The 27969-nt window shown below is 44.1% G+C and overlaps 1 protein-coding gene across 3 annotated transcripts; it reads left to right on the top strand.

Annotated features, from left to right (window-relative positions):
• Window positions 1-41: 41 nt before the first annotated feature.
• MANSC1 (MANSC domain containing 1) lies at window positions 42-26978 on the top strand. Of its 3 annotated transcripts, none has more exons than XM_034935398.2 (4): window positions 42-303; window positions 12675-12997; window positions 17539-17679; window positions 25283-26978. In XM_034935398.2, exons 2-4 carry the CDS (start codon window positions 12775-12777, stop codon window positions 26212-26214), a joined length of 1296 nt encoding a protein of 431 aa, XP_034791289.1. In that variant the 5' UTR covers window positions 42-303; window positions 12675-12774; the 3' UTR covers window positions 26215-26978. The 3 variants fall into 3 exon arrangements, with proteins under 3 accessions (XP_034791289.1, XP_008950199.2, XP_054951386.1); XM_008951951.4 differs by lacking the exon at window positions 42-303 and adding an exon at window positions 6484-6803; XM_055095411.2 differs by lacking the exon at window positions 42-303 and adding an exon at window positions 9688-9708.
• The last annotated feature ends 991 nt before the right edge of the window (window positions 26979-27969 follow it).

The following is a 27969-nucleotide window of genomic DNA, read 5'->3' as shown; positions in this document are numbered from 1 at the left end:
CCTGTTTTACAGATGGAGAAAGAAACGCTAGATAGACCCAGGATTCGAACCCACAACAGCTTGGATGCAAAGCTCATTTTTAATTCTGAAGAGCTGGGAGTTTAGCAGTGGATGACCAAACAAAAAAATACCAGAAGACGGTGAAAGCAGCAGCTGGAAATGAGAGAAAAATTAAGAAATAGAAAATGCTGTTTCATGTATTAGGGAATGCACATCTTTAAAGAGAAGTGAAGAACCTTTTTGGCTAGGCTCTTTCTGGGGACCTTGACAGTTATCAACAAGTCACTCTGAAACTAACAGAAGGTGAGGAGGGAGTAATCCAGAAAGGAAACTGCCATTTTTGCTAGGGCAAGAAAGTAGACCTAGGAATGCAATGCCATCAGGGAGTTAGCTGGCTCTGGAGTTCTCCGAACTTTGCAACTCACTTTATATTACATTGTCTGCGTCAAGAAATTTCAAGTAAATGCCTTGAGATTTTATATGCATAAAATGTAGTCTCTGGCCAGGCGGGGTGGCTCACGCCTGTAATCCCAGCACTTTGGGAGGCTGAGGCGGGTGGATCACGATGTCAGGAGATCAAGACCATCCTGGCTAACATGGTGAAACCCCGTCTCTACTAAAAAATACAAAAAATTAGCCAGGCGTGGTGGCGGGCGCCTGTAGTCCCAGCTACTCGGGAGGCTGAGACAGGAGAATGGTGTGAACCCGGGAGGCAGAGCTTGCAGTGAGCCGAGATCGCGCCACTGCACTCTAGCCTGGGCGACAGAGCGAGACTCCGTCTCAAAAAAAAAAAAAGTCTCAGAAGAAGTGTCAAGTTGACTAAATGATTTTTAAGTCCCTTCCACTCTACTATATCACAATAATTTCCCCTATTTTACCTTATTTAATTTTCACAACAACCCTGCAGCCTGTAAGTAGGTGACTCCTCCATGGTCAGCAGGTGGTCAGTGGTCGAACTATTTAGGACTATCTGATGCTCTTTCCTCTGCTCACCATTGCAATACAATGAGAAAAATGCAAATGAATCTAAGTACAGTGTTCTCTGGGAATATGAAGATAGAACTAAAAACTGCCTGAGAGATCAGGGCAGGCTTCTAGAAAGTTGTGTCTAACTAGTCTTGAGGTTTACATAAACCACACCAGGCTGATGGGACTGGGAAGGGCCCACTAAGCAGTGAGACCATTCCCTTTTGGAGAGTCCTTGCATCCCCTCCCAGATTTCCTCTTTGAGGGGAAGGTGAGAGAGGAGGTAAAAGGGGTGAGGAATGGAGAATAACTCATCCTGGTTCTTGTTTCCCCTTTTCCACATAAAAGTATATTTGTCTTGTGTTCCATACACCAGTCCATACTGATGTGATGGTGTTTTTTATGCTTCCTTTTGAATAAACATTTCATTCTTAAAAGGATAGTCTGTCGCATCAACTGATGAATGGATAAATAAAGTGTGGTAATCATGGAATATTTATTCAGCCAAAATGAGGGAAGGATGAAATCATACTGATACATGCTACAACATAGAGTAACCTTGACAACATTATTCAATATGAAAAAGGCCTGTCAGGCCGGGTGCGGTGGCTCACGCCTGTAATCCCAGCACTTTGGGAGGCCGAGGCGGGCGGATCACGGGGTCAGGAGATTGAGACCATCCTGGCTGACAAACTGAAATCCTGTCTCTACTAAAAATACAAAAAAAATTAGTCGGGCGTGGTGGCGGGCGCCTGTATTTCCAGCTACTCAGGAGGCTGAGGCAGGAGAATCGCTTGAACCCAGAAGGCGGAGTTTGCAGTGAGCAGAGATCGCACCACTGCACTCCAGCCTGGGCGACAGAGCGAAGACTCCGTCTCAAAAAAAAAAAAAAGCCTATCACAAAAGACCACATATTGTAGATTTCATTTATATGAAATGTCCAGGAGAAGCACTACAGAGAGAGAAATATGTTAGTGTTGCCTAAGGCCGAGGAGGGGTACGGGTGGAAGGGAAATGTAGACTATTATTGGGTATGGGGTTTCTTTCTGGGGTTGATGAAAATGTTCTAAAATTGTAATGATAAATGCACAACTCTGAATATATTAAAAACCACTGTAGAGTACACTTTACCAGGGTAAATTGTATGGTATACAAATTCCATATCCATAAAGCTATATTCAGAAAAAGAACATATGAAGATAAAATTCCTTCCTTCACTGGCTTAACATTTCTTGGGAACCTGAAATGTTCTAGGCACTTGCTACACGTTAAAAATAAAAAATTCAACAAGGCCCAATCCCTGTACTTAGGAAGCTTACAGTCTGGTGGCAAGAAAATTAAATGAGCATTTATATAACATAAGGAGTCTGCTGGAAGAGCTTTATAGCTAGGAAACATTTCAGATTGATGTCTTTTAGCACCTTTAAAATCCCTTCTACATGAGCAGCAAACTGTGTTATTGTATATGTAATAACTAGCAATTGAACAGCCTTTTTGAGTTTACAGGTCTGCAGGTCTATATGTTAGACCTGCATAAAAAGGTCTATATTATGACCTGCGTGTAAAGTAGATACCACTTTCCTAATTTTACAGAAAAGTTAAGTGATTTATTCTTGGTCACACAACTAGTGAGTGATAAAACCAGGATTCACGTTTTCAAAACTCATCATGCCTCTGTCCACTCCAGACTGACTCCTCTTCCCGTGTCTTTATATGACCTGGTACTCCCACCCAACCAGGCTCCCAAGCCAGAAGCCTGCTTACTGTCAGCACTGCATCCAACCAATCGTTGTGTCCTGGAGAGCCTCTCCTCTTAATTTCTCCTCTATCTGCATGCCCATTTCAGGGCCTTACCACTTCCGTTTCTTGGAAGAGAGGCCTCTGGCCTCACGTCCCTCAATCCATCCCTCCTGTGGCAGGTAGAGATAATTTTCTAGAATATTAATTAGGTCTCTGGACCTGTCACTGCCCTACAAAAAACCTTCAGGAACTCCCCATGCCTTTAGGATAAAGTTTAAGATTTAACATATGAAAACCTTCCTGCTCTGACCCCAGCCTCTCTCTCTATTCTTCTGTGTACACTGGTAACCTTCCTAACAGGCTGAATTTCCTGTGGTCATGCAGTTTCCTATTCCTGAAATATTCAGCCTTTTCCTCCTCATCTGCTAATAACTTCATTCTTCAATAATTAACACCTCCTCCCAGAAATTGGGATCAGATGTCCCTTCTCTGAGCCTTTTTAGTTGCCATCTTCTATCATAACATTTATTCTTTTCTTGGGGAGGGCAGGGACAGGGTCTCGCTCTGTTGCCCAGGCTGGAGTGCAGTGATGCTATCATGGCTCACTACAGCCTCCTAAGAGCCTCCTAGGCTCTTAGGAGATCCTCCTGTCTCAGACTCCCAAGTAGCTGAAACTACAGACGTGTACCACCACACCATGCTAATTTTTATTTTTTGTAGAGATGGAGTCTTGCTATGCTGCTCAGGCTGGCCTCAAACTCCTGGGCTTAAGTGATCCTCCTGCCTTGGCTTCCCAAAGCACTGGAATTACAGGCAAGAGCCACTACACCTGGCCTTCATCACACTTACTGTTTACACAGCCATTGATTTACTTTTTCTGCTTCTGAACTATGAACATCTTAAAGGTAGATCTCATTGGTATTATTGGTCTTTAATTTCCCCTGCAGGTGCTTAATACATGTTTTTTGTTTGTTTGTTTGTTTGTTTGTTTTTTGAGACAGAGTCTCACTCTTTCACCCAGGCTGGAGTGCAGTGGCGCGATCTCGGCTCACTGCAAGCTCCACCTCCTGGGTTCACGCCATTCTTCTGCCTCAGCCTCCCCAATAGCTGGGACTACAGGCGCCCGCCACCATACCCAGGTAATTTTTTGTATTTTTATTAGAGACAGGGTTTCACCGTGTTAGCCAGGATGGTCTCGATCTCCTGACCTCGTGATCCACCCGCCTCGGCCTCCCAAAGTGCTGGGATTACAGGCGTGAGCCACCACGCCCGGCCGCTTAATACATGTTTTCTGATTACTTTTAAAGAAATCTTTCTCCACATAGATGGGACTTCTAACTCTCAGAGAAGAGTATCAAGAATCTCTTCAGGAAATGAAGTGACAATGGATATAATTTCTAAGTTATGACTCAGGCCAGAAATTAAAGTTTTTATTTTATTTTTAAGTAAGCCAGGTGCAGTGGCTCACACCTGTAATCCCAGCACTTTGGGAGGCCAAAGCAGGAGGATTGCTTGAGCCCAGGAGTTTGAGACTAGCCTGGGCAATGTAGCAAGACCTCATCTATACAAATAATTTAAAACACCGGGTACGGTGGGTCATGCCTATAATCCCAGCACTTTGGGAGGCCAAGGTGGGCAGATCACTTGATGTCAGGAGTTCAAGACCAGCCTGACCAACGTGGTGAAACCCCGACTCTACTAAAAATACAAAAATTAGCTGGGCATGGTGGCATGAGCCTGTAATCTCAGCTACTCAGGAGACTGAAGCAGGAGAATTGCTTGAACCTGGGGGACAGAAGTTGCAGTGAGCTTAGATCGTGCCACTGCACTCCAGCCTGGGCAACAGAGCGAGACTCCATCTCAAAATTAAAAAAAAAAAAAATTAAGAACATTAGCTGGGTGTGGTGTGCGTTTGTGGTCCACAGCTACTCAAGAGACTGAGGCAAAAGAATCACTTGAGCCCAGGTGGTCAAAGCTGCAGTGAGTCGTGATTGTGCCATTGCACTCCAGTGTGGGCAACAGAGCGAGACCCTGTCTCAAAAAATGAATAAATAAACAATGATATTTATAAATTAAACACATATCAATAGAAAATATTTCTTTAATCATTATTTTAATCAATATCCTTTGTTCACTGTCATAACTGAAAAAATAACATATCGCTTCAATGAAAACAGGTTCAGGCTGGGCACAGTGGCTCACGCCTGTAATCCTAGCACTTTGGGACGCCGAGGCGGGCGGATTGCCTGAACTCAGGAGTTCGAGACCAGCCTGGGCAACACGGTGAAGCCCCATCTCTACTAAAATAGAAAAAAATTAGCTGGGCGTGGCGGCATGTGCCTGTAGTCCCAGCTACTCAGGAGTCTGAGGCAAAAGAATTGCTATAACCCGGGAGGTGGAGGTTGCAGTGAGCCGAGATCACACCACTGCACTCCCAGCTACTCAGGAGTCTGAGGCAAAAGAATTGCTATAACCCGGGAGGTGGAGGTTGCAGTGAGCCGAGATCACACCACTGCACTCCAGCCTGGGCAACACAGCGAGACTCCGTCTCTAAAAACAAACAAAACACAAAACAAAAAAAGAAAAGAAACAGGTTCATTGTATTAAAGCACTGAATACGAAGTTTCTAATAATGGAAAGGTCTACTTCGTAACTAGCATGGATTACCCCATGTAGAGAGATTCAAAAACTGTGATAGCTCTACACCCTGAACCCTGAAGTGTATCAGATGATAAAAGATAAAACACACTTGCAGATCAGTCCCTTGTTGCATCAGGAAAATCACTGCAATGGGAAATTACTCTGGTGTTTACTTTTCTTTGGTAACTCTTTCAAACCTAGCTTTAGCAACATTGTAATTCAAGAGTCATCCTTTGGTTACAAGTAGAGTTAGTTTCACACAATGGACCTTTGTTCACAAGCATTCTCAGTCAACCTAATCCTCCTGTAGTTATTGGTTAAGACTAGGGTGTGTAGCTGCTGGCCGTACAGGCCTAGACTTAACTTGCAATTGCATAGCGCTTCAGGTCTGCAAGCTCTTTCAAAACAGAGGTTAAGATACTGTCAAAGGTTAGACCATATGGCAAACTAAGTGTCAATGGTTTAGTAATGTTGCATTTGTGTGTGTGTTTATGGAGGTGGGGATGGGGCCAGCAGTAATTTAGAAACTTCCACAACCTATGCCCTATGCAGTTCTTTTCCATTCATTCAGTCAACAAAAATATTTTAGTTAAATATTTACTGAGCACCTATTGTGTACCAGGCACTATGCTAAGTGTTAGGGATACAGTTTTAATATATGTTACAGACACCAGCATTTTCACCATTATTATCCTATCTACAAACAGTAAATCCTGCAGAAAGCCAAATACCTTCCCTGAAGTTTGTCTTGCAGATAATATTTAACTCAAGAATTGCCATCTTTAATTGAGGACTCCATCCTCCAATTATGGAAAGAGGATTCTCAGAACTATGCCCCCAATAGGATGCACTATAAGCCCTTGAACATCAAAAAACTGCTCTCAGTGGTTGCCTCTGAGGAGGGAGACTAGGAGACTGGGGCACGGGGGTGAGGGGTAGACTTGTCTCTGTGTCTATTTTTGTACTGTTTGACGTTTTCCCCATGTGCATTTATTTTAATTTGCGCGGGCCGCGAGGCAAGGCTCACCTGCAGACCCTCGGGCCACCAGCAGGGAGGCACGCACTCCCCCTCGCAGCGCGCCCAGCCCGGGGTCAGCGGTGTGGCTGAGCTGGCGGGGAGCGCGGGGCGGTGGGGGGCGCCACCTCCCTGCGGGGCTCAGCGCTGGGGCCGGGAGCCCGGAGCCTCCGCGGGGAGGGACGCGCTAATGTTGCCGGGAAGCAGCTCCGGGTTGCAGGGCAGGAACGTGCCCTTCCCCCGCGGTAAACTTGCCGTCGCTGCGACGGAAGCAGGAACTTGCTAACCACAAAACCCGCCAGGCCGGTGCGGGAGCTGCGGAGCATCCCCTGCGGTCCTCGCCGAGACCCCCGCGCGGATTCCCCGGTCCTTCCCGCGGGCGCGACAGAGCTGTCCTCGCACCTGGAGGGCAGCAGGGGCGCCGGGGTCCTCTCGACGCCAGGTAAAGGGGTCTCCCCAATACCCACCCCCGACCGACCGCAGGCGACGTCGCTACCTGCGGAGAGAGTCGGTCCCCTCCTTTCCAGGGGCCGAGGCTCCTTCACCCACACCCGAGCATCCGAAGGACCAGCTGGGGCCAATAAGGGCTGACCAGGATCCTTGAGTCGCTGCAGTATTCCAAAGGGGACCTCTAGGCGGGCTCAAGGCACCTGCCATAAATGGCTCTGGCTCTGCGTTGACATCAGAAGGAGAGGCAGAAGAATATAGCTCAGTAGGCAACATGCATTTCCTCAAAGGAAGAGAAAATGTTCCCTGTTTTCTTGTCGTTGACTCTGTATTCATTACTGAAACTGCTAATTGTCTAATTCTCTGTAGAGTGTGTGTGTGTATACAGTTATAAGCATCTTGGTAAATTATAGTGTGCTGTAAGATGATTTCCAGTATTTGAACTAATTACGTGCGAGTAAGTTGTAGCGACTCTTGTATGCAGACGTTAAAACTCAGGGGCATCCTCTCTCACCCGCCTGTATCCTTTTACCCCGTCTTTCAACAAGATTCAACTCGACTTCAGGCCCTTAAAGCCTAAATAATAATGGATTAGAAAACGTCGCTAACCTAATATTGCTGAGCCTCTTTAATGATATAAAACTCTTAAACACTTCTCTCAATGCTGCATACTGAAAACAACTCCTGCCCCATCTCCTTACATAGTTCAGGTTTCTTTGCAAAAGCTTGAAAAGAGGCTACATTAGAATCCATTCAAAATAAAGTATTGGCCTGGTTTTCTCTTGATTCCCTAGAGGCTTGCAAAATATGGCAGCGTATTAAGTACCTTGGCCAGAATTATTAACCTGGGGAGTCCACGATAAGGTATCCATGGATAGAATTCAGGATGTCTGTGAACTTGAGTGGAAAAAATTATTATTTCACCGACTTCTGAAATGGAATGTAGGCAAAAGCCACAGTAGTATTAGCAGTAGCTATGATTTGCCCCCTGTAAATATTGCCGATATTTTTATATCACATGACTTGTTGGACATGTTTCAAAATATTATCTACACTCAATACCACGTCAAAATTATGGCAGTTATTAGATGACCACTTGTTACTTAATAGGTTAATAAAGAAGCACATATTATGTCCCACAACTTTTTGTAAGTTTTAACTTAAATGAGGATAATAATGGGATCTGTAAAGATTAAAGGACATGATATATATAAAGTGCTTAGCATAGAAACTGGCATTTTAGACGCAATAAATGTTACTATTTTACTGTATACAGAATTTTGACAAACAGCAAGAAAAGTATTAGACTTGTGTTTTATTACCATATACTGGTTTGTTTCTGGTTTTTTGTTTTTGTTTTTTTTTTTGGTTTTACCTTTTTTTAAAACTAAAAGTCCATAGTTCACATAATGTTCACTCTGTGTGTTTTACATTTCTATGGGTTTTGACAGATGTTCAATAACATGTACCCTCCATTACAGTGTCATACAGAATAGTCTCAATGCCCCAAATATCCCTTGCACTCCACCGATTCATCCTCCCACTCCTGTTCTCCTGGTGACCACTGGCCTTCTTACTGCCGCTGTAGTTTGCCTTTTTTAGAACGTCATACAGTTAGATTCATATCTGTTCAGACTGGCTTCTTTGACTTAGGAATATGCAGTTAAGATTCCTCCATGTCTTTTTGTGGCTTGATAGTTCATTTATTTTTATTACTGAATAATATTCCAATGTATGGATGTATCCCATTTTGTTTATTCATCTATTGATGGGCATCTTGGTTGCTTTTAGTTTTTGGCAATTATGAATAAAGCTACTATAAATATTCTATTGCAGATTTTTGTGTGGACATAAGTTTTCAATTCATTTGAGTGAATACATAGGAGGACAATTGCTGAATTGTATGGTAAGGCTGCATTTAGCTTGGTAAGAAACTGCCAAACTTCTCCCAAAGTGGCTGTACCATTTTGCATTCCCCAACAGCAATGAATGAGAATTTTTCCTTTTTTTTTTTTTCTTTTTTGAGATAGGGTCTCACTCTGTTGCCCAGGCTGGAGTGCAGTGGCATGATCTCGGCTCACTGCAACCTCCACGTCCCGGGTTCAAGCGATTCTTCTGCCTCAGCCTCCCAAGTAGCTGGGATTACAGGCACCTGCCACCATATCTGGCTAATTTTTGTATTTTTTTTAGTAGAGATGGGGTTTCAGCATGTTGGTCAGGCCGATCTCGAACTCCTGACCTCAAGTGATCTGCCCGCCTTGGCCTCCCAAAGTGCTGGGATTATAGATGTGAGCCACCGCGCCCAGGCGAGAATTTCTGTTGCTCCATGTCCTTGTATTTGGTATTGTCCATTTTTTGGATTTTAGCCATTCTCATAGGTGGATAGTGGTATCTTGTTTGAATTTGCAATCCCCTAATGACATATGATGTTAGATACCTTTTCATATGCTTATTTGTCATCTGTATATCTTCTTTGATAAGGTGTCTGCTCAGATCTTTTGTCCATTGAGTTTCTTTTCTTATTGCTGACTTGAGTTCTTTGTATATTTTGGATACCAGTCCTTTATCACAGGGTTCCCCAACCCCTGGGCCACAGACCAGTACCTATTAGGAAATGGGCCACACAGCAGGAGGTGAGCAGTGGGCCAGAGAGCAAAGCTTCATCTGTATTTACATTATGCATTACTGCCTGAGCTCCACCTCCTGTCAGGTCAGTGGTGGCCGTAGATTCTCATCGGCGCACGAACCCTATTGTGAACTGCACATGTGAGGGATCTAGGCTGCACACTCCTTATGAGAAACTAATGCCTGATGATCTGTCACTGTCTCCCATCACCCCCAGATGGTACTGTCTAGTTGCAGGAAGACAAACTCAGGGCTCCCACTGATTCTACATTATGGTGAGTTGTATAATTATGTCATTATATATTATAATGTAATAATAGAAATAAAGTGCACAATAAATACAATGCACTTGAATCATCCTGAACGATACCCCCACAACCCCGTCCATGGAAAAATTGTCTTCCATGAAACTGGTCCCTGGTGCGAGAAAGGCTATGGACTGCTGCTTTATCAGATGTGTGTTTCACAAATATTTCCTCCAAAAAAAAAACCACCTCAAATATTTCCTCCAAGTCTGTGGTTTATCTTTTCATTCTCTTTAACGGTATCTTTTACTGCAGAGCAGAAGTTTTTAAATTTAATGAAGTCCAACATCAAATTTTTATTTCTTGGACTGTGCTTTTGGTATTGTATTTAAAAACTCATCACCTAATCTAAGGTCACAGGATTTTCTTCTGTTATTTTCTAGAAATTTTACAGTTTTATATTTTACATTTAGGTCTGTGATCCATTTAGAGCTAAATTTTGCGAAAGGTGTGAAGTATGTGGCTAGATTTATTTATTTATTCATTTTTGCAAATGGATATCCAGTTGTGCCAGTACCATTTTTGGAAAAGACTGTCCTTTCTCCATTGAATCCCCTTTGCTCCTTTGTCAAAGATCAGTTGACTCTCTTTGTGAGGGTCTATTTCTGGGTTTACTATTCCATTCCATTGATCTGTTTGTCTATTCTTTTTCTAATACCATATTTTTTTGATTATTGTAGCTTTACGGTAAGTGTTGAAGTCAGGTAGTATCAGTCTTCCAACTTTGTTTTTTAGTATTCTGGACTGTTCTTGGTCTTTTCTGCATTTCCATGTAAATTTTAAAATCAGTTGGTTGATATCCAAAAAATAATTTTGGGCTTTTGATTAAGACTGTATTTAATCTGTAGCTCAAGTTGGGAAGCACTGATACCTTGTTTTTTTTTTTTTGAGATGGAGTCTCACTCTGTTGCCCAGGCTGCAGTGCAGTGGCGCAATCTCGGCTCACTGCAAGCTCTGCCTGCAGCGTTCATGCCATTCTCCTGCCTCAGCCTCCCAAGTAGCTGGGACTATAGGCGGCTGCCACCACGCCCAGCTAACTTTTTGTATTTTTAGTAGAGACGGGGTTTCACCGTGTTAGCCAGGATGGTTGCGATCTCCTGACCTCATGATCCGCCCGCCTCGGCCTCCCAAAGTGCTGGGATTACAGGCTTGAGCCATGGCGCCTGGCCAGGAAGCACTGATATGTTAACAAAATAAAGTCTTCCTATCCATGAACATGTTATATCTCTCTATTTATTAGCTCCTCTTTGATTTCTTTCACCAGGATTTTGTAGGGACATTCTAAAATCTATTTTGATAATTATATTTCACTATAACTGGCTTCCTTTGGAATCCTACATATTCCATTTTATGCATTTTTAAATATGTCTCACAAAAGAGATCCTGAGCAGAACTAGTGGAATATATATATATAATATATATATATATATATATGAGTTTATTAAGTATTAACTCACATGATCACAAGGCCCCACAGTAGGCCATCTGCAGGCTGAGGAGCAAGGAGTTTCAAAACTGAAGAACTTGGAGTCTGATGTTTGAAGGCAGGAAGCATCCAGCTCAAGAGAAAGATATAGGCTGGGGCTGGGCGTGGTGGCTCGCACCTGTAATCCCAGCACTTTGGGAGGCCGAGGCAGGCGGATCATGGTCAGGAGATTGAGACCATCCTGGCCAACACAGTGAAACCCCGTCTCTACTAAAAATACAAAAAACCAGCCGGGCTTGGTGGCATGCGTCTGTAGTCCCAGCTACTCGGGAGGCTGAGGCAGGAAAATCACTTGAACCCAAGAGGTGGAGGTTACAGTGAGCCGAGATTGCGCCACTGCACTCCAGCCTGGCGACAGCGATACTCTGTCTCAAAAAAAAAAAAAAAAAGATATAGGCTGGGAGGCCAGGCCAGTCTCTCTTTTTCGCATTTTCTGCCTGCTTATATTCTAACTGCACTGGCAGCGGATTTGGTTGTGCCCACCCAGATTCAGGGTGGGTCTGCCTTTCCCAGCCCACTGACTCAAATGTTAATCTCCTTTGGCAACATGCTCACAGACACACCCGGAATCAATACTTTGTATCCTTTAATCAAATCAAGTTGACGCTCAGTATTAGCCATTACAGTTGGTATAAAGATTAAAGATGGTAATAAATTAAAGAGAATAACAATTCAAAAGAGTGGTAAATTCCTTAGCACAATGTCTACCATCTAGTATATTGTCACCTATTTTTATTTTTTAAGTTTTTTTTGAGACATGGTCTCGCTTTGTCACCCAGGCTGGAGTGCAGTGGTGTAATCACAGCTCACTGCAGCCTCAACTTCCTGGGCTCCAGCAATCCTCCCACCTCAGCCTCCCAAGTAGCTGGGACCACAGGCATGCACCACCACACCCAGCTAATTTTTTGTATTTTTAGTAGAGACAGGGTTTCCCCATGTTGCCCAGGCTGGTTTTGAACTCCTGAGCTCAAGCAATCCACCCACCTCAGCCTTCCAAAGTGCTGAGATTACAGGCATGAGCTACCACGCCTAGCCCCTGGTAGATGATTTTAAAATGCTGATTATTATTACTGAGAAAGAAAATATGCTCAAGCCTATTACTACTGCTTCATCAGTGACTAGAAATGTGTGCCCTCTCCGCTCTGAGTTAGAAGAGGGAAGGATTGTAGAATTCCGAGGCAGGCCTACTGTTTATACCTGTTCCTTCATAAGCATTGTCAGCTTTTAAGCATTGGTGAGGTAGTATGTTTGTTTATGCTTATTAGTTCCTTGCCAAATGTTTAATGAAAAGTTGTCTTAAATTTACTAAAAGTGAAACAAAAAATACTTGTATCTTTTCTTCTCTAAATTGTATGTGGATCCTTTTCATTGACTTTAAGGAAATGAAATGTTTCTTCCCTTGTTTGTTAAAGAAACAAAACTCATTGATGATTTTCCATTTTTGTTCTAGAGAGAAATCTCATCATCTGTGCAGCCTTCTTAAAGCAAACTAAGACCAGAGGGAGGATTATCCTTGACCTTTGAAGACCAAAACTAAACTGAAATTTAAAATGTTCTTTGGGGGAGAAGGGAGCTTGACTTATACTTTGGTAATAATTTGCTTCCTGACACTAAGGCTGTCTGCTAGTCAGAATTGCCTCAACAAGAGTCTAGAAGATGTTGTCATTGACATCCAGTCATCTCTTTCTAAGGGAATCAGAGGCAATGAGCCCGTATATACTTCAACTCAAGAAGACTGCATTAATTCTTGCTGTTCAACAAAAAACATATCAGGTAAATAGTGGTTTCTTGGCAATCCTTTGTTCCATGTGTTTTGTGGCTTCAGGAGCTGGGGGATGTGGCTGAATAACTTATACCAGTGATTCTCGACAGGGTATGAATATAAGTGACAAAATCACTGGAGAATTTTCTACAAGTGTGCCCTCCCCTATCCTAAGCTGAGTCAAAGTTATTGATAAATGTATGTATATATCCCTCAGGTGACTGGGTAGACAAGAGGTTGAGAATCACTGGTGTTATATCCCAACCGGTATCTAGAATATTGAAAACAAAAATCCTATTGAAATGGTTAGCTGCCATCAGCATGGAGTATTGGAAAACAGTGTGATATTACAAAGAAAATGTAAACAGAGAAAAGGGGTTGAGACAAGAAATAGAATTCTTATCTCTTGGGAAAATCAGCATTTGATCTTTAAGTTGGAAGCATAAAACCTCCACTTCGTCTCCTTCCTTGGAGCTGGTGGCATAGGATAAGTCAAAAAACAAAACAAAACAAAACAAAAAAAAAAACACTGACTACTAGGTAACTACAGCTTCTAGAACTCTAGTGGGATGGGGAATCATTTAGTCTGGCCCATTTTCATGACACAGGAGGAAACTCAGACCTATAGGTTTGAACCAGGACTTTGCATATTTTAGGATTTAAGTATTTGTACTGAAAAGAGAAGTATACTGTGTATTTTAGTAAAATCTTTTTTCAATTTTACTTATGACCCTGTCCAAGTTCTCTAAATGAAAAAAACTAAATTTCTTGAGTACTTAACACTTTATTAGTTGCCAGAGAGAAAACAGTGAATAAGATGGACAAGGCCTTGTCATCAAGTTGCCTAGAAAAGCTAGTGAATGGCTGGGTGTGGTGACTCATTCCTGTAATCCCAGAACTTTGAGAGGCCAAGGCAGGAGTATTGCTTGAGCCCAGGAGTTTGAGAGCAGCCTGGGCAACATAGCAAGACCCTGTTCTCTGTAAAAAGTAAAAAATTAGCCAGGCGTGCTGGTGCACGCATGTAGTCCCAGCTATTGGGAGGCTGAGATGGGAGGATCACTTGATCCTAGGGGGTTGAGGCTGCAGTGGACTTTTTTGTTTGTTTGTCTGTGATGATGTCTCACTCTGTTGCCCAGGCCGGAGTGCAGTGGCGCAATCTTGGCTCACTGCAATCTCCGCCTCCCAGGTTTAAGTGATTCTCCTGCCTCAGCCTCCCGGGTAGCTGAGATTACAGATGTTCGCCACCACACCCAGCTAATTTTTACTATTTTCAGTAGAGACGTGGTTTCACCATGTTGGTCAGGCTAGTCTTGAACTCCTGACCTCAAATGATCCTCCCACCTTGGCCTCCCAAAGTGCTGGCCTCCCAAAGTGTGTGAGCCACCGCACCCAGCCTACAGTGAGCTTTGATCGAACCACTGCACTCCAGCCTGGGTGACAAAGCAAGACCTTGTCTCAAAAGATACATATTTGATCTTTGTCTCCAGTTCCTGGCACAGAACTCCTAAAAACCTTGGAATTTCCCAAGAGATGGGAGCATGTCTTTGGTTATTCATAACCAGCCCCTTTCAACTATACTTGAGTTTGTGCTAGTGAGGCTTCACCTCAGGGGAGGGACTGGAGATTGAGTTCAGTCACAGTGGCCCATGACTTAATCAATCATGCTTGTGTAAAATGAGACCATCATAAAAACCCCTAGATGATGGGGAAGCATCCAAGTTGGTGAACACATTCCAGCGTCAAGAGAATTATGCACCCCAGTTCCCCAGGGACAAAGTCTCCTGCACTTGGGACTCTAGGAGCCTCTTTTGGCTGTTCATTTGTATCCTTTATTATAAACTGTAATAGTAAATACAGCATTTTCCTTAGTTCTATTAGTTGTTCTTGCAAATTATCAAATCTGAGGGGGTAGGATCATGGGAATCCCTGAATTAGCAGTAGCCGAGTCAGACAGAAGTGTGGGTGACCTGGAGACCTAATACTTGCTACTGGCTTCTGAAATGAGGGCAGTCTTGTGATACTGAGCCCATAATCCATGGAATCTGATGCCAACTCTGGATAGTTGGTGTCAGAATTGAACTCAATGGTAGGATATGTGGTTATTGCTGCAAAATGGTGTGGAGAAGATACCGTATACTTGGTGTCAGGAGGAAAAATCCCTTCGATGGTCTCATTGAGCAGTGTGCTTTGGGGCACTTTATGCAAGTAATTTATGGAAATGACAGAGGTTTAATTTAAATTTCTAGTTTTTCTTTAAATGTTGACATCAACATGTATGTGAAATAGAAACATCGCCTGCAAGCAGGACTGAATACTGTAAGTGTGGTATTCACAGGCATCAGCAAAGCCCTGCTCCTCAATTCTAAGAAACGAGGGTTTGCTGTTTTATTCTAGAAGCCAAAGTCCTATTACTGCTTTGCTACAAGCAGAGGTACTTGGGACCTCAGTTAATGGATCTCAGACATTTTCCTCACTTCCTGAGAAATGGTTTAACCACCGAGGGTTCAAAAGGCACTATGATAACTTGATGATACTCTAGAAAAATGCACATAACACGATGGGCACAATATCTTGCATACAATTTTGAGCTTATGGACCCTCCCCTTTACCTAAGTGCTAAAAAGAAAGGTATTTCTGGTATCACATTGTTGAGAAAGAAAAAGCAGGAGTACTCCTGTTATTATCTGAGTAATGGGGATATGATGTGATAAAACTCCTGCAGAGGCTAACTAAATCTTCCTTCCCATCTAGGGAGTTGGAGTTGATCTCTCACCACTGCCTGACTAGCACCAGTGGTGGTGATGGTCGACAGAGCGTATGTTTTTAACAATTAGCCTATGCGCCTCTTAACCTTCAACCTGACCAGGGATACGCTGACCTCCCAAAGATGTGAGACTGTACCAAATGGAGGACAAAATCAAATCTAGGCCATGATGAATAGAGGGTTTAATTTCTGTTGGACACAAGAGGAACAGAAAAAGAAGCCAGCAGCTGGGTGCAGTAGCTCATGCCTGTGATCCCAGTACTTTGGGAGGTTGAGGGGGATGGATTGCTTGAGCCCAGGAGTTCAAGATCAGCCTAGGCAACACAGTGAGACCCCGCCTCTACAAAAAAAAAAAAACAAAAAATTATCCAGGCATGGGGGTGCACGCTTGTAGTCCCAGCTACTGGGGAGGCTGAGGTGGGAGGATTGTTTGAGCCCAGGAGGTCAAGGCTGAAGTGAGCCATGATTGTTCCACTGCACTGCAGCTTGGATGACAGAGCAAGACCCTGACTCAAAAAAGAAAAGAAAAGAGACCAGAAATTATAGTTAACAGTGAAAAGTAAGGAAGGAAGGAACATAGAAAAGCAAATATGACAAGGAGAGAGGGGTAATTGGAAGAAAAACACAAAGAATGGTACAGATAAAAATTAAAAGATAGACTGTATTCCATATACTACTCAGATCCTGTGTGGAAGGAGCCATGATATCTATGATAATTTACTGACTCCACTCATGGCTTTATTAGGCATCTGAGATGCTTTCAGAATCCAAGAGATGGCCAGGTGCAGTGGCTTACACCTGTAATACCAGCACTTTCAGAGGCCAACTAGGGCAAACAGCTTGAGCCCAGGAGTTCAAGACTAGCCTGGGCAATATAGAGAGACTCCATCTCTACAAAAAATACAAAAAAAATCCGAGTGTGATGGCTTGCATCTGTAGTCCCACTTACTCGGGAGGCTGAAGTGGGAGGATCTCTTGAACCTGGGAGGTGGAGGTTGCAGTGAGCTGAAATCATGCCACTGTACTTGCACTTCAGCCTGAGCGACAGAGCAAGACATTATCTCAAAAAAATAAAAATAAAAAAATAATAAAAATAATCCCAGTTTTGTAGGCAACATGCAAAGCATTGTGGGCAGGGGCCGGCAGAGCGCATGCCTCTTTCTCTCCATCAGGCCTGCTCAGGGTGTAACCTTGGCCACATCAGTGTCAGAGAGCCTCTTCACAGCCTCTTTGGTGCTTGCCGGCCCTGGCATCCACAGTGAACACCAGTGTGTGGTTGTCTTCTATCTTCATAGCACATCAGTAGTCAGGGCTTGATGATGGCAGAGTGGTCAAACATGTGGGAGCACTCTTCCCAGGATACTTGGGCTGCCTCTGGAGCCACAGTGTCTTGAGCTGCTGGAGGTGAGTGACATGCAGGTCTTGGGTGTGTGTGTGTGTGTGTGTGTGTGTTTGTGTGTGTGTGTGTGTGGTTGTGGATGACTTTCAGCCCTGCCTTCTTGGCCTTTAAAGACTTTGCTTTGGCTTTGACTTTAGGAGGGACAGGAGCTTCCTTCTTCGCCTTCGGTGCCACCTTGTGAAAAAAAAAAAGCTAAACCCAATGTTTTTTAAAGTTGCCTTAAGCAACTAAGCTAAGGAAAAGGAAATGATTCAGCGGTCAGCAAGCAAGTGAACAAAATGAACAAAGGTGTTTGTGTTGGACTCCATAATAAGTGAAGTTTTTCCTACTTGCCCTACTCTTTAGAAAATCGCATTTCAAAATCATGCTTATGAAACCTTTCATTGCAGGGGACAAAGCATGTAACTTGATGATCTTCGACACTCGAAAAACAGCTAGACAACCCAACTGCTACCTCTTTTTCTGTCCCAATGAGGAAGCCTGTCCATTGAAACCAGCAAAAGGACTTATGAGTTACAGGATAATTACAGGTAATAAAAGCATTATACTTTTTCTTTTGTGATTGGAATAATTTAAGACTGGTTCATGTGAAAGATTTTCTACAAGAGTCTAAATAAAACTACCAGAAGGGGCACCAGACATATCAGAAAATCTCATGACTGGAAATTCAATTTATTAAACCAAAATTTGATTTCCAATGAAAGCCATGGTAGTATTTGTTCTGGTTTGTTTCTGCTTTTACCTTCATGAGATAAAAGACACACAAACCTTGTATGAAACATTTTTGAAGCACCTCTTTAGAACAAGGTCGGCAACACTGGAATAAGTATACAGGTCTCCAGGGTGATTGTTTTGAAAGGGTGAAGACTTGTGTTAATATAGAAAGTTCTAGTATATTTGTTATTAAGTTCCCATTATAATCACATTATCTGAAATCAAACTTTTTATGGCCATACCACCCTGAACGCACCCAATCTCGTCTGAAATCAAACTCACTGGATTTTATTGTCTAGACTGGAAAGGAAATTCATTCAAGAAATATTTATTAAACATTTACCATGTGCCAGATTCTGTTCAAAGCACTAGAACTACAATCTCCATGTTCATGGAACTTACATATTAATTCGGAATGGAAAATAAATAGCAAAAAAATTAATATAATTACTGAGATATGTTTTGCTGACACTTTGGCTTGTTAATTTTTCAAGTTGAAGTGGTTTCAGTATCAATTTTTCTTTTTTTTGAGATTATCCATATAAAAAAGGTGAAAACAAATATAATGTTGCTTAGGTAATTCTGTGGACCCTTCATAGACAGTATTTGCATAAAATCACAATTACAGAATTTAGTGGGGTTTGTTGTTGTTGCTTGTTTGTTTGTTTTTTCCGAGATGGAGTCTCACTCTGTTGCCCAGGCTGGAGTGCAGTGGTGCGATCTCGGCTCACTGCAAGCTCCGCCTCCCGGGTTCAGGCCATTCTCCCGCCTCAGCCTCCTGAGTAACTGGGACTACAGGTGCCCGCCACCATGCCCGGCTAATTTTGTTTTTGTACTTTTAGTAGAGATGGGGTTTCACCGTGTTAGCCAGGATGGTCTCAATCTCCTGACCTTGTGATCCGCCTGCCTTGGCCTCCCAAAGTGCTGGGATTACAGGCATGAGTGTTGTTGTTTTTTGAGAGAGAGTCTCACTCTGTCACCCAGGCTGGAGTGCAGTGGTGCGATCTCAGCTCACTGCAACCACCACCTCCTGGCTTCAAGCAATTCTCATGCCTCAGCCTCCCAAGTAGCTGGGGTTACAGGCACCCACTACCATGCCCAGCTATTTTTTTTTTTTTTTGTATTTTTAGTAGAGATGGGGTTTCACCATGTGGGCCAGGCTGGTCTCACCTCCTGACCTCAGGTGATCCACCCTCCTTAGCCTCCCAAAGTGCTGGGATTACAGGCGTGAGCCACTACACCCAGCTTCAATTTGTCTTTTATTTAAGTTTTAGAAAGTTATCATCATATTCTTGATTTTTAATATTCTACTTGTTCATTTATTCAATAAATAACAAATATTATTTAGCATCTTCTATGTGCCAAGTACTTTCTATGCCCTAAGGAAACAACACTAAACATGAAAAACAAGGTTCTGGCCATGTGGTAGCTCATGCCTATAATTCCAGCACTCTGGGAGGTGGGAGGATCACTTGAGCCCAGAAGTTAGAGACCAGCCTGGGCAACATGATGAGACCTCATATCCACAAAAAATTAAAAAAATTAGCTGGGCATGGTGGCATGAGCTTGTAGTCCCAGCTACTTGGGAGGCCAAGGCAGGAGAATTCCTTGAGATCAGGAGGTCAAAGCTGCAGTGAGCTGTGTTCATGCCACTACACTCTAGCCTGGGTGACAGAGTGAGACACTATCTCTAAAAAAAAAAAATAGGAAAACAAGGTTCTCCCTTCTGGAACTTATGTTTTAGGGGAGAGAGACAATAACCATAATAAATAAATAATCAAGAAAAATATAGTCACAAGTGCTATGCACAGAATTGAGACAGGATGGTATAATAGACAATCAGTAAGTAAAGTTGTAACCCCTAAACTGAGATCTGAATAGTGAGGAGCCAGATGTGAGGAGATCAGGGGAAGACCTTCCAAGTCCAAGGTCCTCAGGCAGAATGCTTTGGAGTGTTTGAAAAACCAACACTCCAATCCCAGCTGGTTGACTCATTGTGAAATACTCAGAGAGTGATATGCAAAACGGCAGGGAGGGCCAGATCACATAACACCTTGTAAGTCATAGGAGGGAGTTTTTTTGTTTGTTGTTGTTGTTTTTGAGACAGAGTCTCACTCTGTTGCCCAGGGTGGAGTGCAGTGGTGCGATCTCAGCTCACTGCAACCTCCGCCTTAGGAGGGGCATATGCCACTACACGTGGCTAATTTTTGTATTTTTAGTAGAGACAGGGTTTCACCACATTGGCCAGGCTGGTCTCGAACTCCTGATGTCGGGTAATCCACCCACCTCGGCCTCTCGAAGTGCTGGGATTACAGGCATGAGCCTCCGTGCCCGGCCGGGAGTTTTTAGGTGTGTGGTGGGAAGCTGTTGGGAGTTTTGTTTTTATTTTTTTTTGAGATGGAGTTTCACTCTTTTCACCCAGGCTGGAGTTCAGTGATGCAGTGTCTGTTCAATGCCACCTCTGCCTCCCAAGTTCAAGTGATTCTCCTGCCTCAGCCTCCCGAGTAGCTGGGACTACAGGCAAGCATCACCATGCCTGACTAATTTTCGTATTTTTAGTAGACATGGTCTCGCCATGTTGGCCAGGCTGGTCTCAAATTCCTGACCTCCTGACTCATGTCTGTAATCCCAGCACTTTGGGAGGCTGAGGCGAGCAGATCACAACGTCAGGAATTCGAGACCAGCCTGGCCAACATGGTGAAACCCCATCTCTACTAAAAATACAAAAATTAGCCGGGTGTGCTGGTGCGTGCCTGTAATCCCAGCTACTCAGGAGGCTGAGGCGGGAGAATTGCTTGAACCCAGGGGGCAGAGGTTGCAGTGAGCTGAGATTGCGCCACTGCACTCTAGCCTGCACGACAGAGCAAGACTCTGTCTCGGGGAGAAGAAAAAAAAAAAAAGGTGATTTCTCAAAGCTCACCATAGCCGCCCTCTTGGGAATGGACAGTGACACAGCAGCAAAGTGGAAATGGAAAGACTGGTTAGGAGGCGCAGGTGAGATCTGGGTGAAGAAACAGGGAGTGGCGGGAGAGATGGAGAGAGTAGTGGACATATGGGGTGTTCCGAAGTAGAGTTGACAGGACTTGCTGGTGGTATGGGTCTGGGGGACCAGAAAAAAAGAACCATCAAGGCCAAGTCCTAGTTTTTGCCTTGAGCATCCAGATGAATGGTGACACCATTTGCTGCATTGGGGGAAACTTGAGTAGTTTTAGGGTTGTGGAATGGAATCTAGGTGGAGTGGAATCTAGGGTTCTCTCTTGACTGCATTAAGTATGAGGGGCTTCGGGGAATGATACTGCCCAGGGTGCCTGCGTGTTGACACTGCTTTGCCCCCTAGCTGAGGCTGTGTCTGAGTTTTGTTCATGTGCCAGGGAAGCCTGATGGGTCAAACATCCTCTCAAACAGGAGCATGAAGCACAGAGTATTGTGTAAATAATTGTTGTTAGGATATGATGATAGAAATTACAGCTGAATTTGTTCTCTAATACTTCTGGAGTGTTGTTGCTTTTGTAATGCACATATAAAAGAGCATGTATGGGATGAAGTTCCTTGCCAATGGAAACGGAAAAAAGGGAACTTGGCATGTGCATACATCTTTTTAGGGCGAGTGTGAAGGTAATGAAGTGAAATTAGAATTAAACTGTTCTTGTGGCAGCCACCAGGGGGCGTTGCCGGCCCCTGAGCAGGTTGATGGACACCTAGGGGCAACGTGGCACCAACCCCGGACATAGTATGCAAAGGACTGTTTATATCTACAGGATGTGTGCAAGTTGTGTTTGTAATTCTGTGTATGAATCTGTCCATGTTGATGAATTCATATTACCCCATTAAAAATGAATTATCTGCCTCCTGCCTGGAGTGAAATTAAATACAGATTATCTGTTTGGTGGTTTGTTTCTGGAAGAACTCTATTTCTTTTTCTTTTCTGTCTCTCTCTCTCTCTTTTTTTTTTTTTTAAGGCAGCATCTCACTCTGTTGCCCAGGCTGCAGTGCAGTGGCGCGATCATGGCTCACTGCAGCCTCCACCTCCTGAGCTCAAGCAGTCCTCTCCATTCAGCCTCCCAAGTACTTGGGACTACAGATAATGCACCACCATGCCAGGCTAATTTTTAAAAATGTTTTGTAGCAATGGGGGGTCTCAGTATGTTGCCCAGGCTGGTCTCAAACTCCTGGCCTCAAGCAATCATCCTGCCTCGGCCTCTCAAAGTGCTGGGATTACAGGCATGAGCCACTGTGCCCAGCCTCTATTTCCTATATCCCATTGACTAATATTTACGGACCAAGAGTTTGAAAGATGACAGTGGATTCTGTTCATTCTCTAAAGCCATTGCAGTTTGGTATTTAATCTTTTATTGTTGTTGTTGGCAGCTTCATGGCATGTCATTTTTACCAAGGACTGGAAGAATAGGAGAATTCAGACATAGAATAAATTGGGAGTCTGTTTGCTCAGCTGGGGTCCCAGTAATAGTCAGTCTCTCATTTTTCAACTCAGTGAAGTTGTTTGAAAATAAAACTCCAAAGAGGAGTTAAGGGCGCAGAGCTGCTTTGCAGCTCCCTTTGTGGCTCATCTCTGCATGACTGAGAGGAAGCACCATGCCCCAATGGCAAACATGAGTGGGTGAGGCGAATGGAGCAGGTGTGGAGGATCCCTTTGTGGTTCTAGGACCTCTGCCAACAGAGGAATCTTATCAAGAAGTGGGACTGGCCCTAGCTTTGCTTTCTTTATGAGCTTGCATGCTTGAGAAAGAAAACAGCTGTTTTGGCCATTCTTGTCAATGGCCATATTTAAGTTCTGATTTCACACACATCACAGAGTGTTAACTTAAACAGTCTTTTTCTTTTTTAACTTTAAAATGAATTATAGGCCAAGTATGATGGCTCACACCTGTAATTCCAGCACTTTGGGAGGCCGAGGTGGGCGGATTGCTTGATTCCAGGAGTTCAAGACCAGCCTGGGCAACATGGCAAAATTCTGTCTCTACAAAAAATACAAAAATTAGCTGGGCATGGTGGCATGGCATTGTGGCCCCAGCTGCTCAAGAGGCTGAGGTGGGAGGATCGCTTGAACCCAGGAGGTTGAGGCTGCAGTGAGCTGTGTTTGTGCCACTGCACTCCAGCCTGGGTGACAGAGCAAGACCCTGTCTCAAAAATATATATATATATATATTTTCAAATATATTTCATTTGACCCAAATTCTATTTTAGAGTAGAATACTATATCCTAGAGCAGATGTCCACCAACTTTTTCTGCCAAGGGCCAAATAGTATTTTAGGCTTTTCACACCAGTACTTTAGGTTTTGAAATACAGAAATTTGAATTTTGTATACCTTTCCTGTGTCACACAATTTTCTTTTGATTATTTTTCAGCCATTAAAAGAAATATAAAAACTGGCCAGGCATGGTGGCTTACCTCTGTAATCCCAGCACTTTGGGAGACCGAAGGGGGTGGATCACCTGAGGTCAGGAGTTTGAAACCAGCTTGGCCAACATGGTGAAACCTCACCTCTACTAAAAATACAAAAATCGGGGGGAGGGGGGAGGGATAGCATTGGGAGATATACCTAATGCTAGATGACGAGTTAGTGGGTGCAGCGCACCAGCATGGCACATGTATACATATGTAACTAACCTGCACAATGTGCACATGTACCCTAAAACTTAAAGTATAATAAAAAAAAAAATACAAAAATCACCCAGGTGTGGTGGCACGCGCCTGTAATCCCAGCTACTCAGGAGGCAGAGGTAGGAGAATCGCTTGAATCTGGAAGGCAGAAGTTGCAGTGAGTCGAGATCATACCACTGCACTCCAGCCTGGGCGACAGAGTGAGACTCTGTCTCAAAACAAATAAAAATTTTAAAAAATGTAAAAACCATTCTTAGCTTGCAAGTCATACAAAGACAGATGGCAGGCCAGATTTGTCCATCAGGCCGTAGTTTGCTGAGCCCTGTCCTAGATGGATGAATAAGTGACAGAGTGACAGTGCAAAGAACCTCTCAGAGGGGTAAGGCTTAGAGAGTAGTCACGAGATGGCATGAATCCGTAGCTGCCTCTGGATCCGTTTGTAGGAAAGAGGAGACTGAGGACCAGTTTGGAAACTGGCATGGAGGTGAATTGAGGAAGAAAAAGGAAAAGAGAGCAGGAGTGAGTGGACTGAGAAATGCCAGGACATTCCTCTGCTTCTTTCCTTGTGTTTTCTGCAGTTCTAATGTGAGATGGTTAGCCTAGCAGCAGAGTGATACATGGCAATTCACCTGGTCATTCCCTGCACTTGATTGCTTGAACAGGCCTTTCCAGTTTGAGCTTTGATAAATGGGGTGTGTGATCAGGAGAAAAATTCTAAGCTTCATGGAGCAGGAGCAGGATCTGGGGCTGGTTTCTCCTCAGCAGGCATCAGGACTGTATGGTTTTTCTGCCCTCTATGTCTACAGTGTGGTCATCATGATTTCAAATATTGGTCCCATCATCCTCATGACCTATGACATTGGCTCCAAAATTCTAATCTTTGAGAGTCCAAATGAAATCTCCCAGATAGCCTCCCTCCTCTGCGCACAGTGCTGGAACGATATATCTCTGGTTTTTTGTTGTCGTTGTTGTTGTTCTGCTGCTGCTGTGGCCTCAGTGCTCAGAGCGGAGACCAGACCCTGCCTGGCCCCTCCTCCTCCTCCCTGTCAGAGACACACCACAGGGATTCTGCTCCCTCTCTCCTGCTCAATTGCCTCATTTCCCACAGCTTCCACATACCTTTCTTGCCTGCCTCATGCCCCCACTGAAATCTCTCCTGATGATTACTTGCTCCCCAATTGCCATCTCAGTCTTAGTTGGCATGTCTTGCCGAAGCCCACACCTTCCCCTGCATTCTCCCTGCCAATCTTTCCTGCTCAGGTCACCCTCTGGCCCACTTTTTTCCCTGGCCTTGGCCCCTTAGGAAGACGGAGAACCCTTTCCATCTTCCTAAGCCTCTTGCTGCCCTGCTGAGCCCCTCTGGCTTCTCTGCTGTGCACCTCCCACCTTTTCCTTAATTTGCCTGGTCCTCCTCCACACATTTCTCTTCTCTTCTGTCCTATCATGCTAGAAATAAACCACAGCATCTGGTAGAGAGGCGGCGTTATCAGATTCTCATTTAGCAATTTGTGTTTTTCCATTTTGCACACATTTCAATGAAATGTCAAGTATCAACGGTTTGGAGATTTTTTTGTTTAAGAGACAGGATCTCCCTATGTTGTCCAGGCTGGTCTCCAACTCCTGGCCTCAAACCATCCTCCTGCCTTAGCCTCCCAAAGTGCTGGGATTATAGGTGTGAGCCACCATGGCCAACCAGTTTAGGGATCTTTTGAACAAGCTGATATGTTTGTATTTTTTTAACCTACCGTAGCACGGAGTTATATAAGCCTTCCTTTTATTTTCCATACATTTTCAGATTTTCCATCTTTGACCAGAAATTTGCCAAGCCAAGAGTTACCCCAGGAAGATTCTCTCTTACATGGCCAATTTTCACAAGCAGTCACTCCCCTAGCCCGTCATCACACAGATTATTCAAAGCCCACCGATATCTCATGGAGAGACACACTTTCTCAGAAGTTTGGATCCTCAGATCACTTGGAGAAACTATTTAAGATGGATGAAGCAAGTGCCCAGCTCCTTGCTTATAAGGAAAAAGGCCATTCTCAGAGTTCACAGTTTTCCTCTGATCAAGAAATAGCTCATCTGCTGCCTGAAAATGTGAGTGCGCTCCCAGCTACGGTGGCAGTTGCTTCTCCACATACCACCTCGGCTACTCCAAAGCCCGCCACCCTTCTACCCACCAATGCTTCAGTGACACCTTCTGGGACTTCCCAGCCACAGCTGGCCACCACAGCTCCACCTGTAACCACTGTCACTTCTCAGCCTCCCACGACCCTCATTTCTACAGTTTTTACACGGGCTGTGGCTACACTCCAAGCAATGGCTACAACAGCAGTTCTGACTACCACCTTTCAGGCACCTACGGACTCGAAAGGCAGCCTAGAAACCATACCGTTTACAGAAATCTCCAACCTAACTTTGAACACAGGGAATGTGTATAACCCTACTGCACTTTCTATGTCAAATATGGAGTCTTCCACTACGAATAAAACTGCTTCCTGGGAAGGTAGGGAGGCCAGTCCAGGCAGTTCGTCCCAGGGCAGTGTTCCAGAAAATCAGTACGGCCTTCCATTTGAAAAATGGCTTCTTATCGGGTCCCTGCTCTTTGGTGTCCTGTTCCTGGTGATAGGCCTCGTCCTCCTGGGTAGAATCCTCTCGGAATCACTCCGCAGGAAACGTTACTCAAGACTGGATTATTTGATCAATGGGATCTATGTGGACATCTAAGGATGGAACTCGGTGTCTCTTAATTCATTTAGTAACCAGAAGCCCAAATGCGATGAGTTTCTGCTGACTTGCTAGTCTTAGCAGGAGGTTGTATTTTGAAGACAGGAAGATGCCCCCTTCTGCTTTCCTTTTTTTTTTTTTGGAGACAGAGTCTTGCTCTGTTGCCCAGGCTGGAGTGCAGTAGCACGATCTCGGCTCTCACCACAACCTCCGTCTCCTGGGTTCAAGCGATTCTCCTGCCTCAGCCTCCTAAGTAGCTGGGATTACAGGCATGTGCCACCACACCTGGGTGATTTTTGTATTTTTAGTAGAGACGGGGTTTCACCATGTTGGTCAGGCTGGTCTCAAACTCCTGACCTAGTGATCCACCCGCCTCGGCCTCCCAAAGTGCTGGGATTACAGGCATGAGCCACCACAGCTGGCCCCCTTCTGTTTTATGTTTGGTTTTTGAGAAGGAGTGAAGTGGGAACCAAATTAGGTAATTTGGGGTAATCTGTCTCTAAAATATTAGCTGAAAACAAAGCTCTACGTAAAGCAATAAAGTATAATTGCCATATAAATTTCAAAATTCAACTGGCTTTTATGCAAAGAAACAGGTTAGGACATCTAGGTTCCAATTCATTCACATTCTTGGTTCCAGATAAAATCAACTGTTTATATCAATTTCTAAAGGATTTGCTTTTCTTTTTATATGAATTCCTTTAAAACTTATTCCAGATGTAGTTCCTTCCAATTAAATATTTGAATAAATCTTTTGTTACTCAGTAGTGTTCTCATAAGTAGCATGTCCAGCTGGATAACTTTCCATTTATTTCCACTAGCAAAATGATTATGTGGTGAAAATATGTGTTCCATGTTAAAATGACAAACCCCCTTTTTCCCATCAGTGAGCAAAGAGCTTCACTTGGGAGAATTCTAGCAGAATGTTAGCCCACATGGAGACAATGATAAGTCAGTTCTGATAAACGGCCAAATCCACTTGGGATCTGTTCTAGTTAACTTTGTGTGTGTGTGTGTGTGTGTGTGTGTGTGTGTGTGTGTGTGTGTGTGTGACAGAGTCTTGCTCTGTCGCCCCGGCTGGAGTGCAGTGGTGCGATCTCGGCTCACTGCCAGCTCCGCCTCCTGGGTTCACGCCATTCTCCTGCCTCAGCCTCCAGAGTAGCTGGGACTACAGGCGCCCGCCAACACGCCCAGCTAATTTTTTATATTTTTAGTAGAGACGGGGTTTCACCGTGTTAGCCAGGATGGTCTCGATCTCCTGACCTTGTGATCCGCCCACCTCGGCCTCCCAAAGTGCTGGGATTACAGGCGTGAGCCACCGTGCCCGGCCTCTAGTTAACTTTTTAAAGAAGTATTATAGACATTTTCTAAACTTGTACTAAGTTAAAAATGTACCACTATTATTTTATATCCTTACCTAAATTGACCAGCAATCAGTCTAAGCTTAATTTAGAACAACATTGGAAATAATAACTAGCACAGGCCAGGCGCGGTGGCTCACGCCTGTAATCCCAGCACTTTGGGAGGCCGAGATGGGCAAATCACGAGGTCAGGAGATCGAGACCATCCTGGCTAACACGGTGAAACCCCGCCTCTACTAAAAATACAAAAAATTAGCCGGGCGTGGTGGCGGGCGCCTGTAGTTCCAGCTACTTTGGAGGCTGAGGCAGGAGAATAGTTTGAATCCAGGAGGCGGAGGTTGCAGTGAGCCAGATTGCACCATTGCGCTCCAGCCTGGGCAACAGAGCCAGACTC

Source organism: Pan paniscus, chromosome 10 (assembly GCF_029289425.2).
Source record: "Pan paniscus chromosome 10, NHGRI_mPanPan1-v2.0_pri, whole genome shotgun sequence".
Classification (NCBI taxonomy): Eukaryota; Metazoa; Chordata; class Mammalia; order Primates; family Hominidae; genus Pan; species Pan paniscus.
Note: the sequence above shows the minus strand (reverse complement) of the source record. Positions and strands in the feature narration are given on the sequence as shown.

What these genes read in the sequence shown, in the direction of transcription:
- MANSC1 (XM_034935398.2), top strand. Translation starts at nt 12,775, where the DNA reads ATGTTCTTTGGGGGAGAAGGGAGCTTGACTTATACTTTGGTAATAATT. An exon ending in TTCAACAAAAAACATATCAG is followed by an intron (nt 12,998 to 17,538) that starts GTAAATAGTGGT and finishes CTTTCATTGCAG; the next exon opens with GGGACAAAGCATGTAACTTG. An exon ending in GAGTTACAGGATAATTACAG is followed by an intron (nt 17,680 to 25,282) that starts GTAATAAAAGCA and finishes ATACATTTTCAG; the next exon opens with ATTTTCCATCTTTGACCAGA.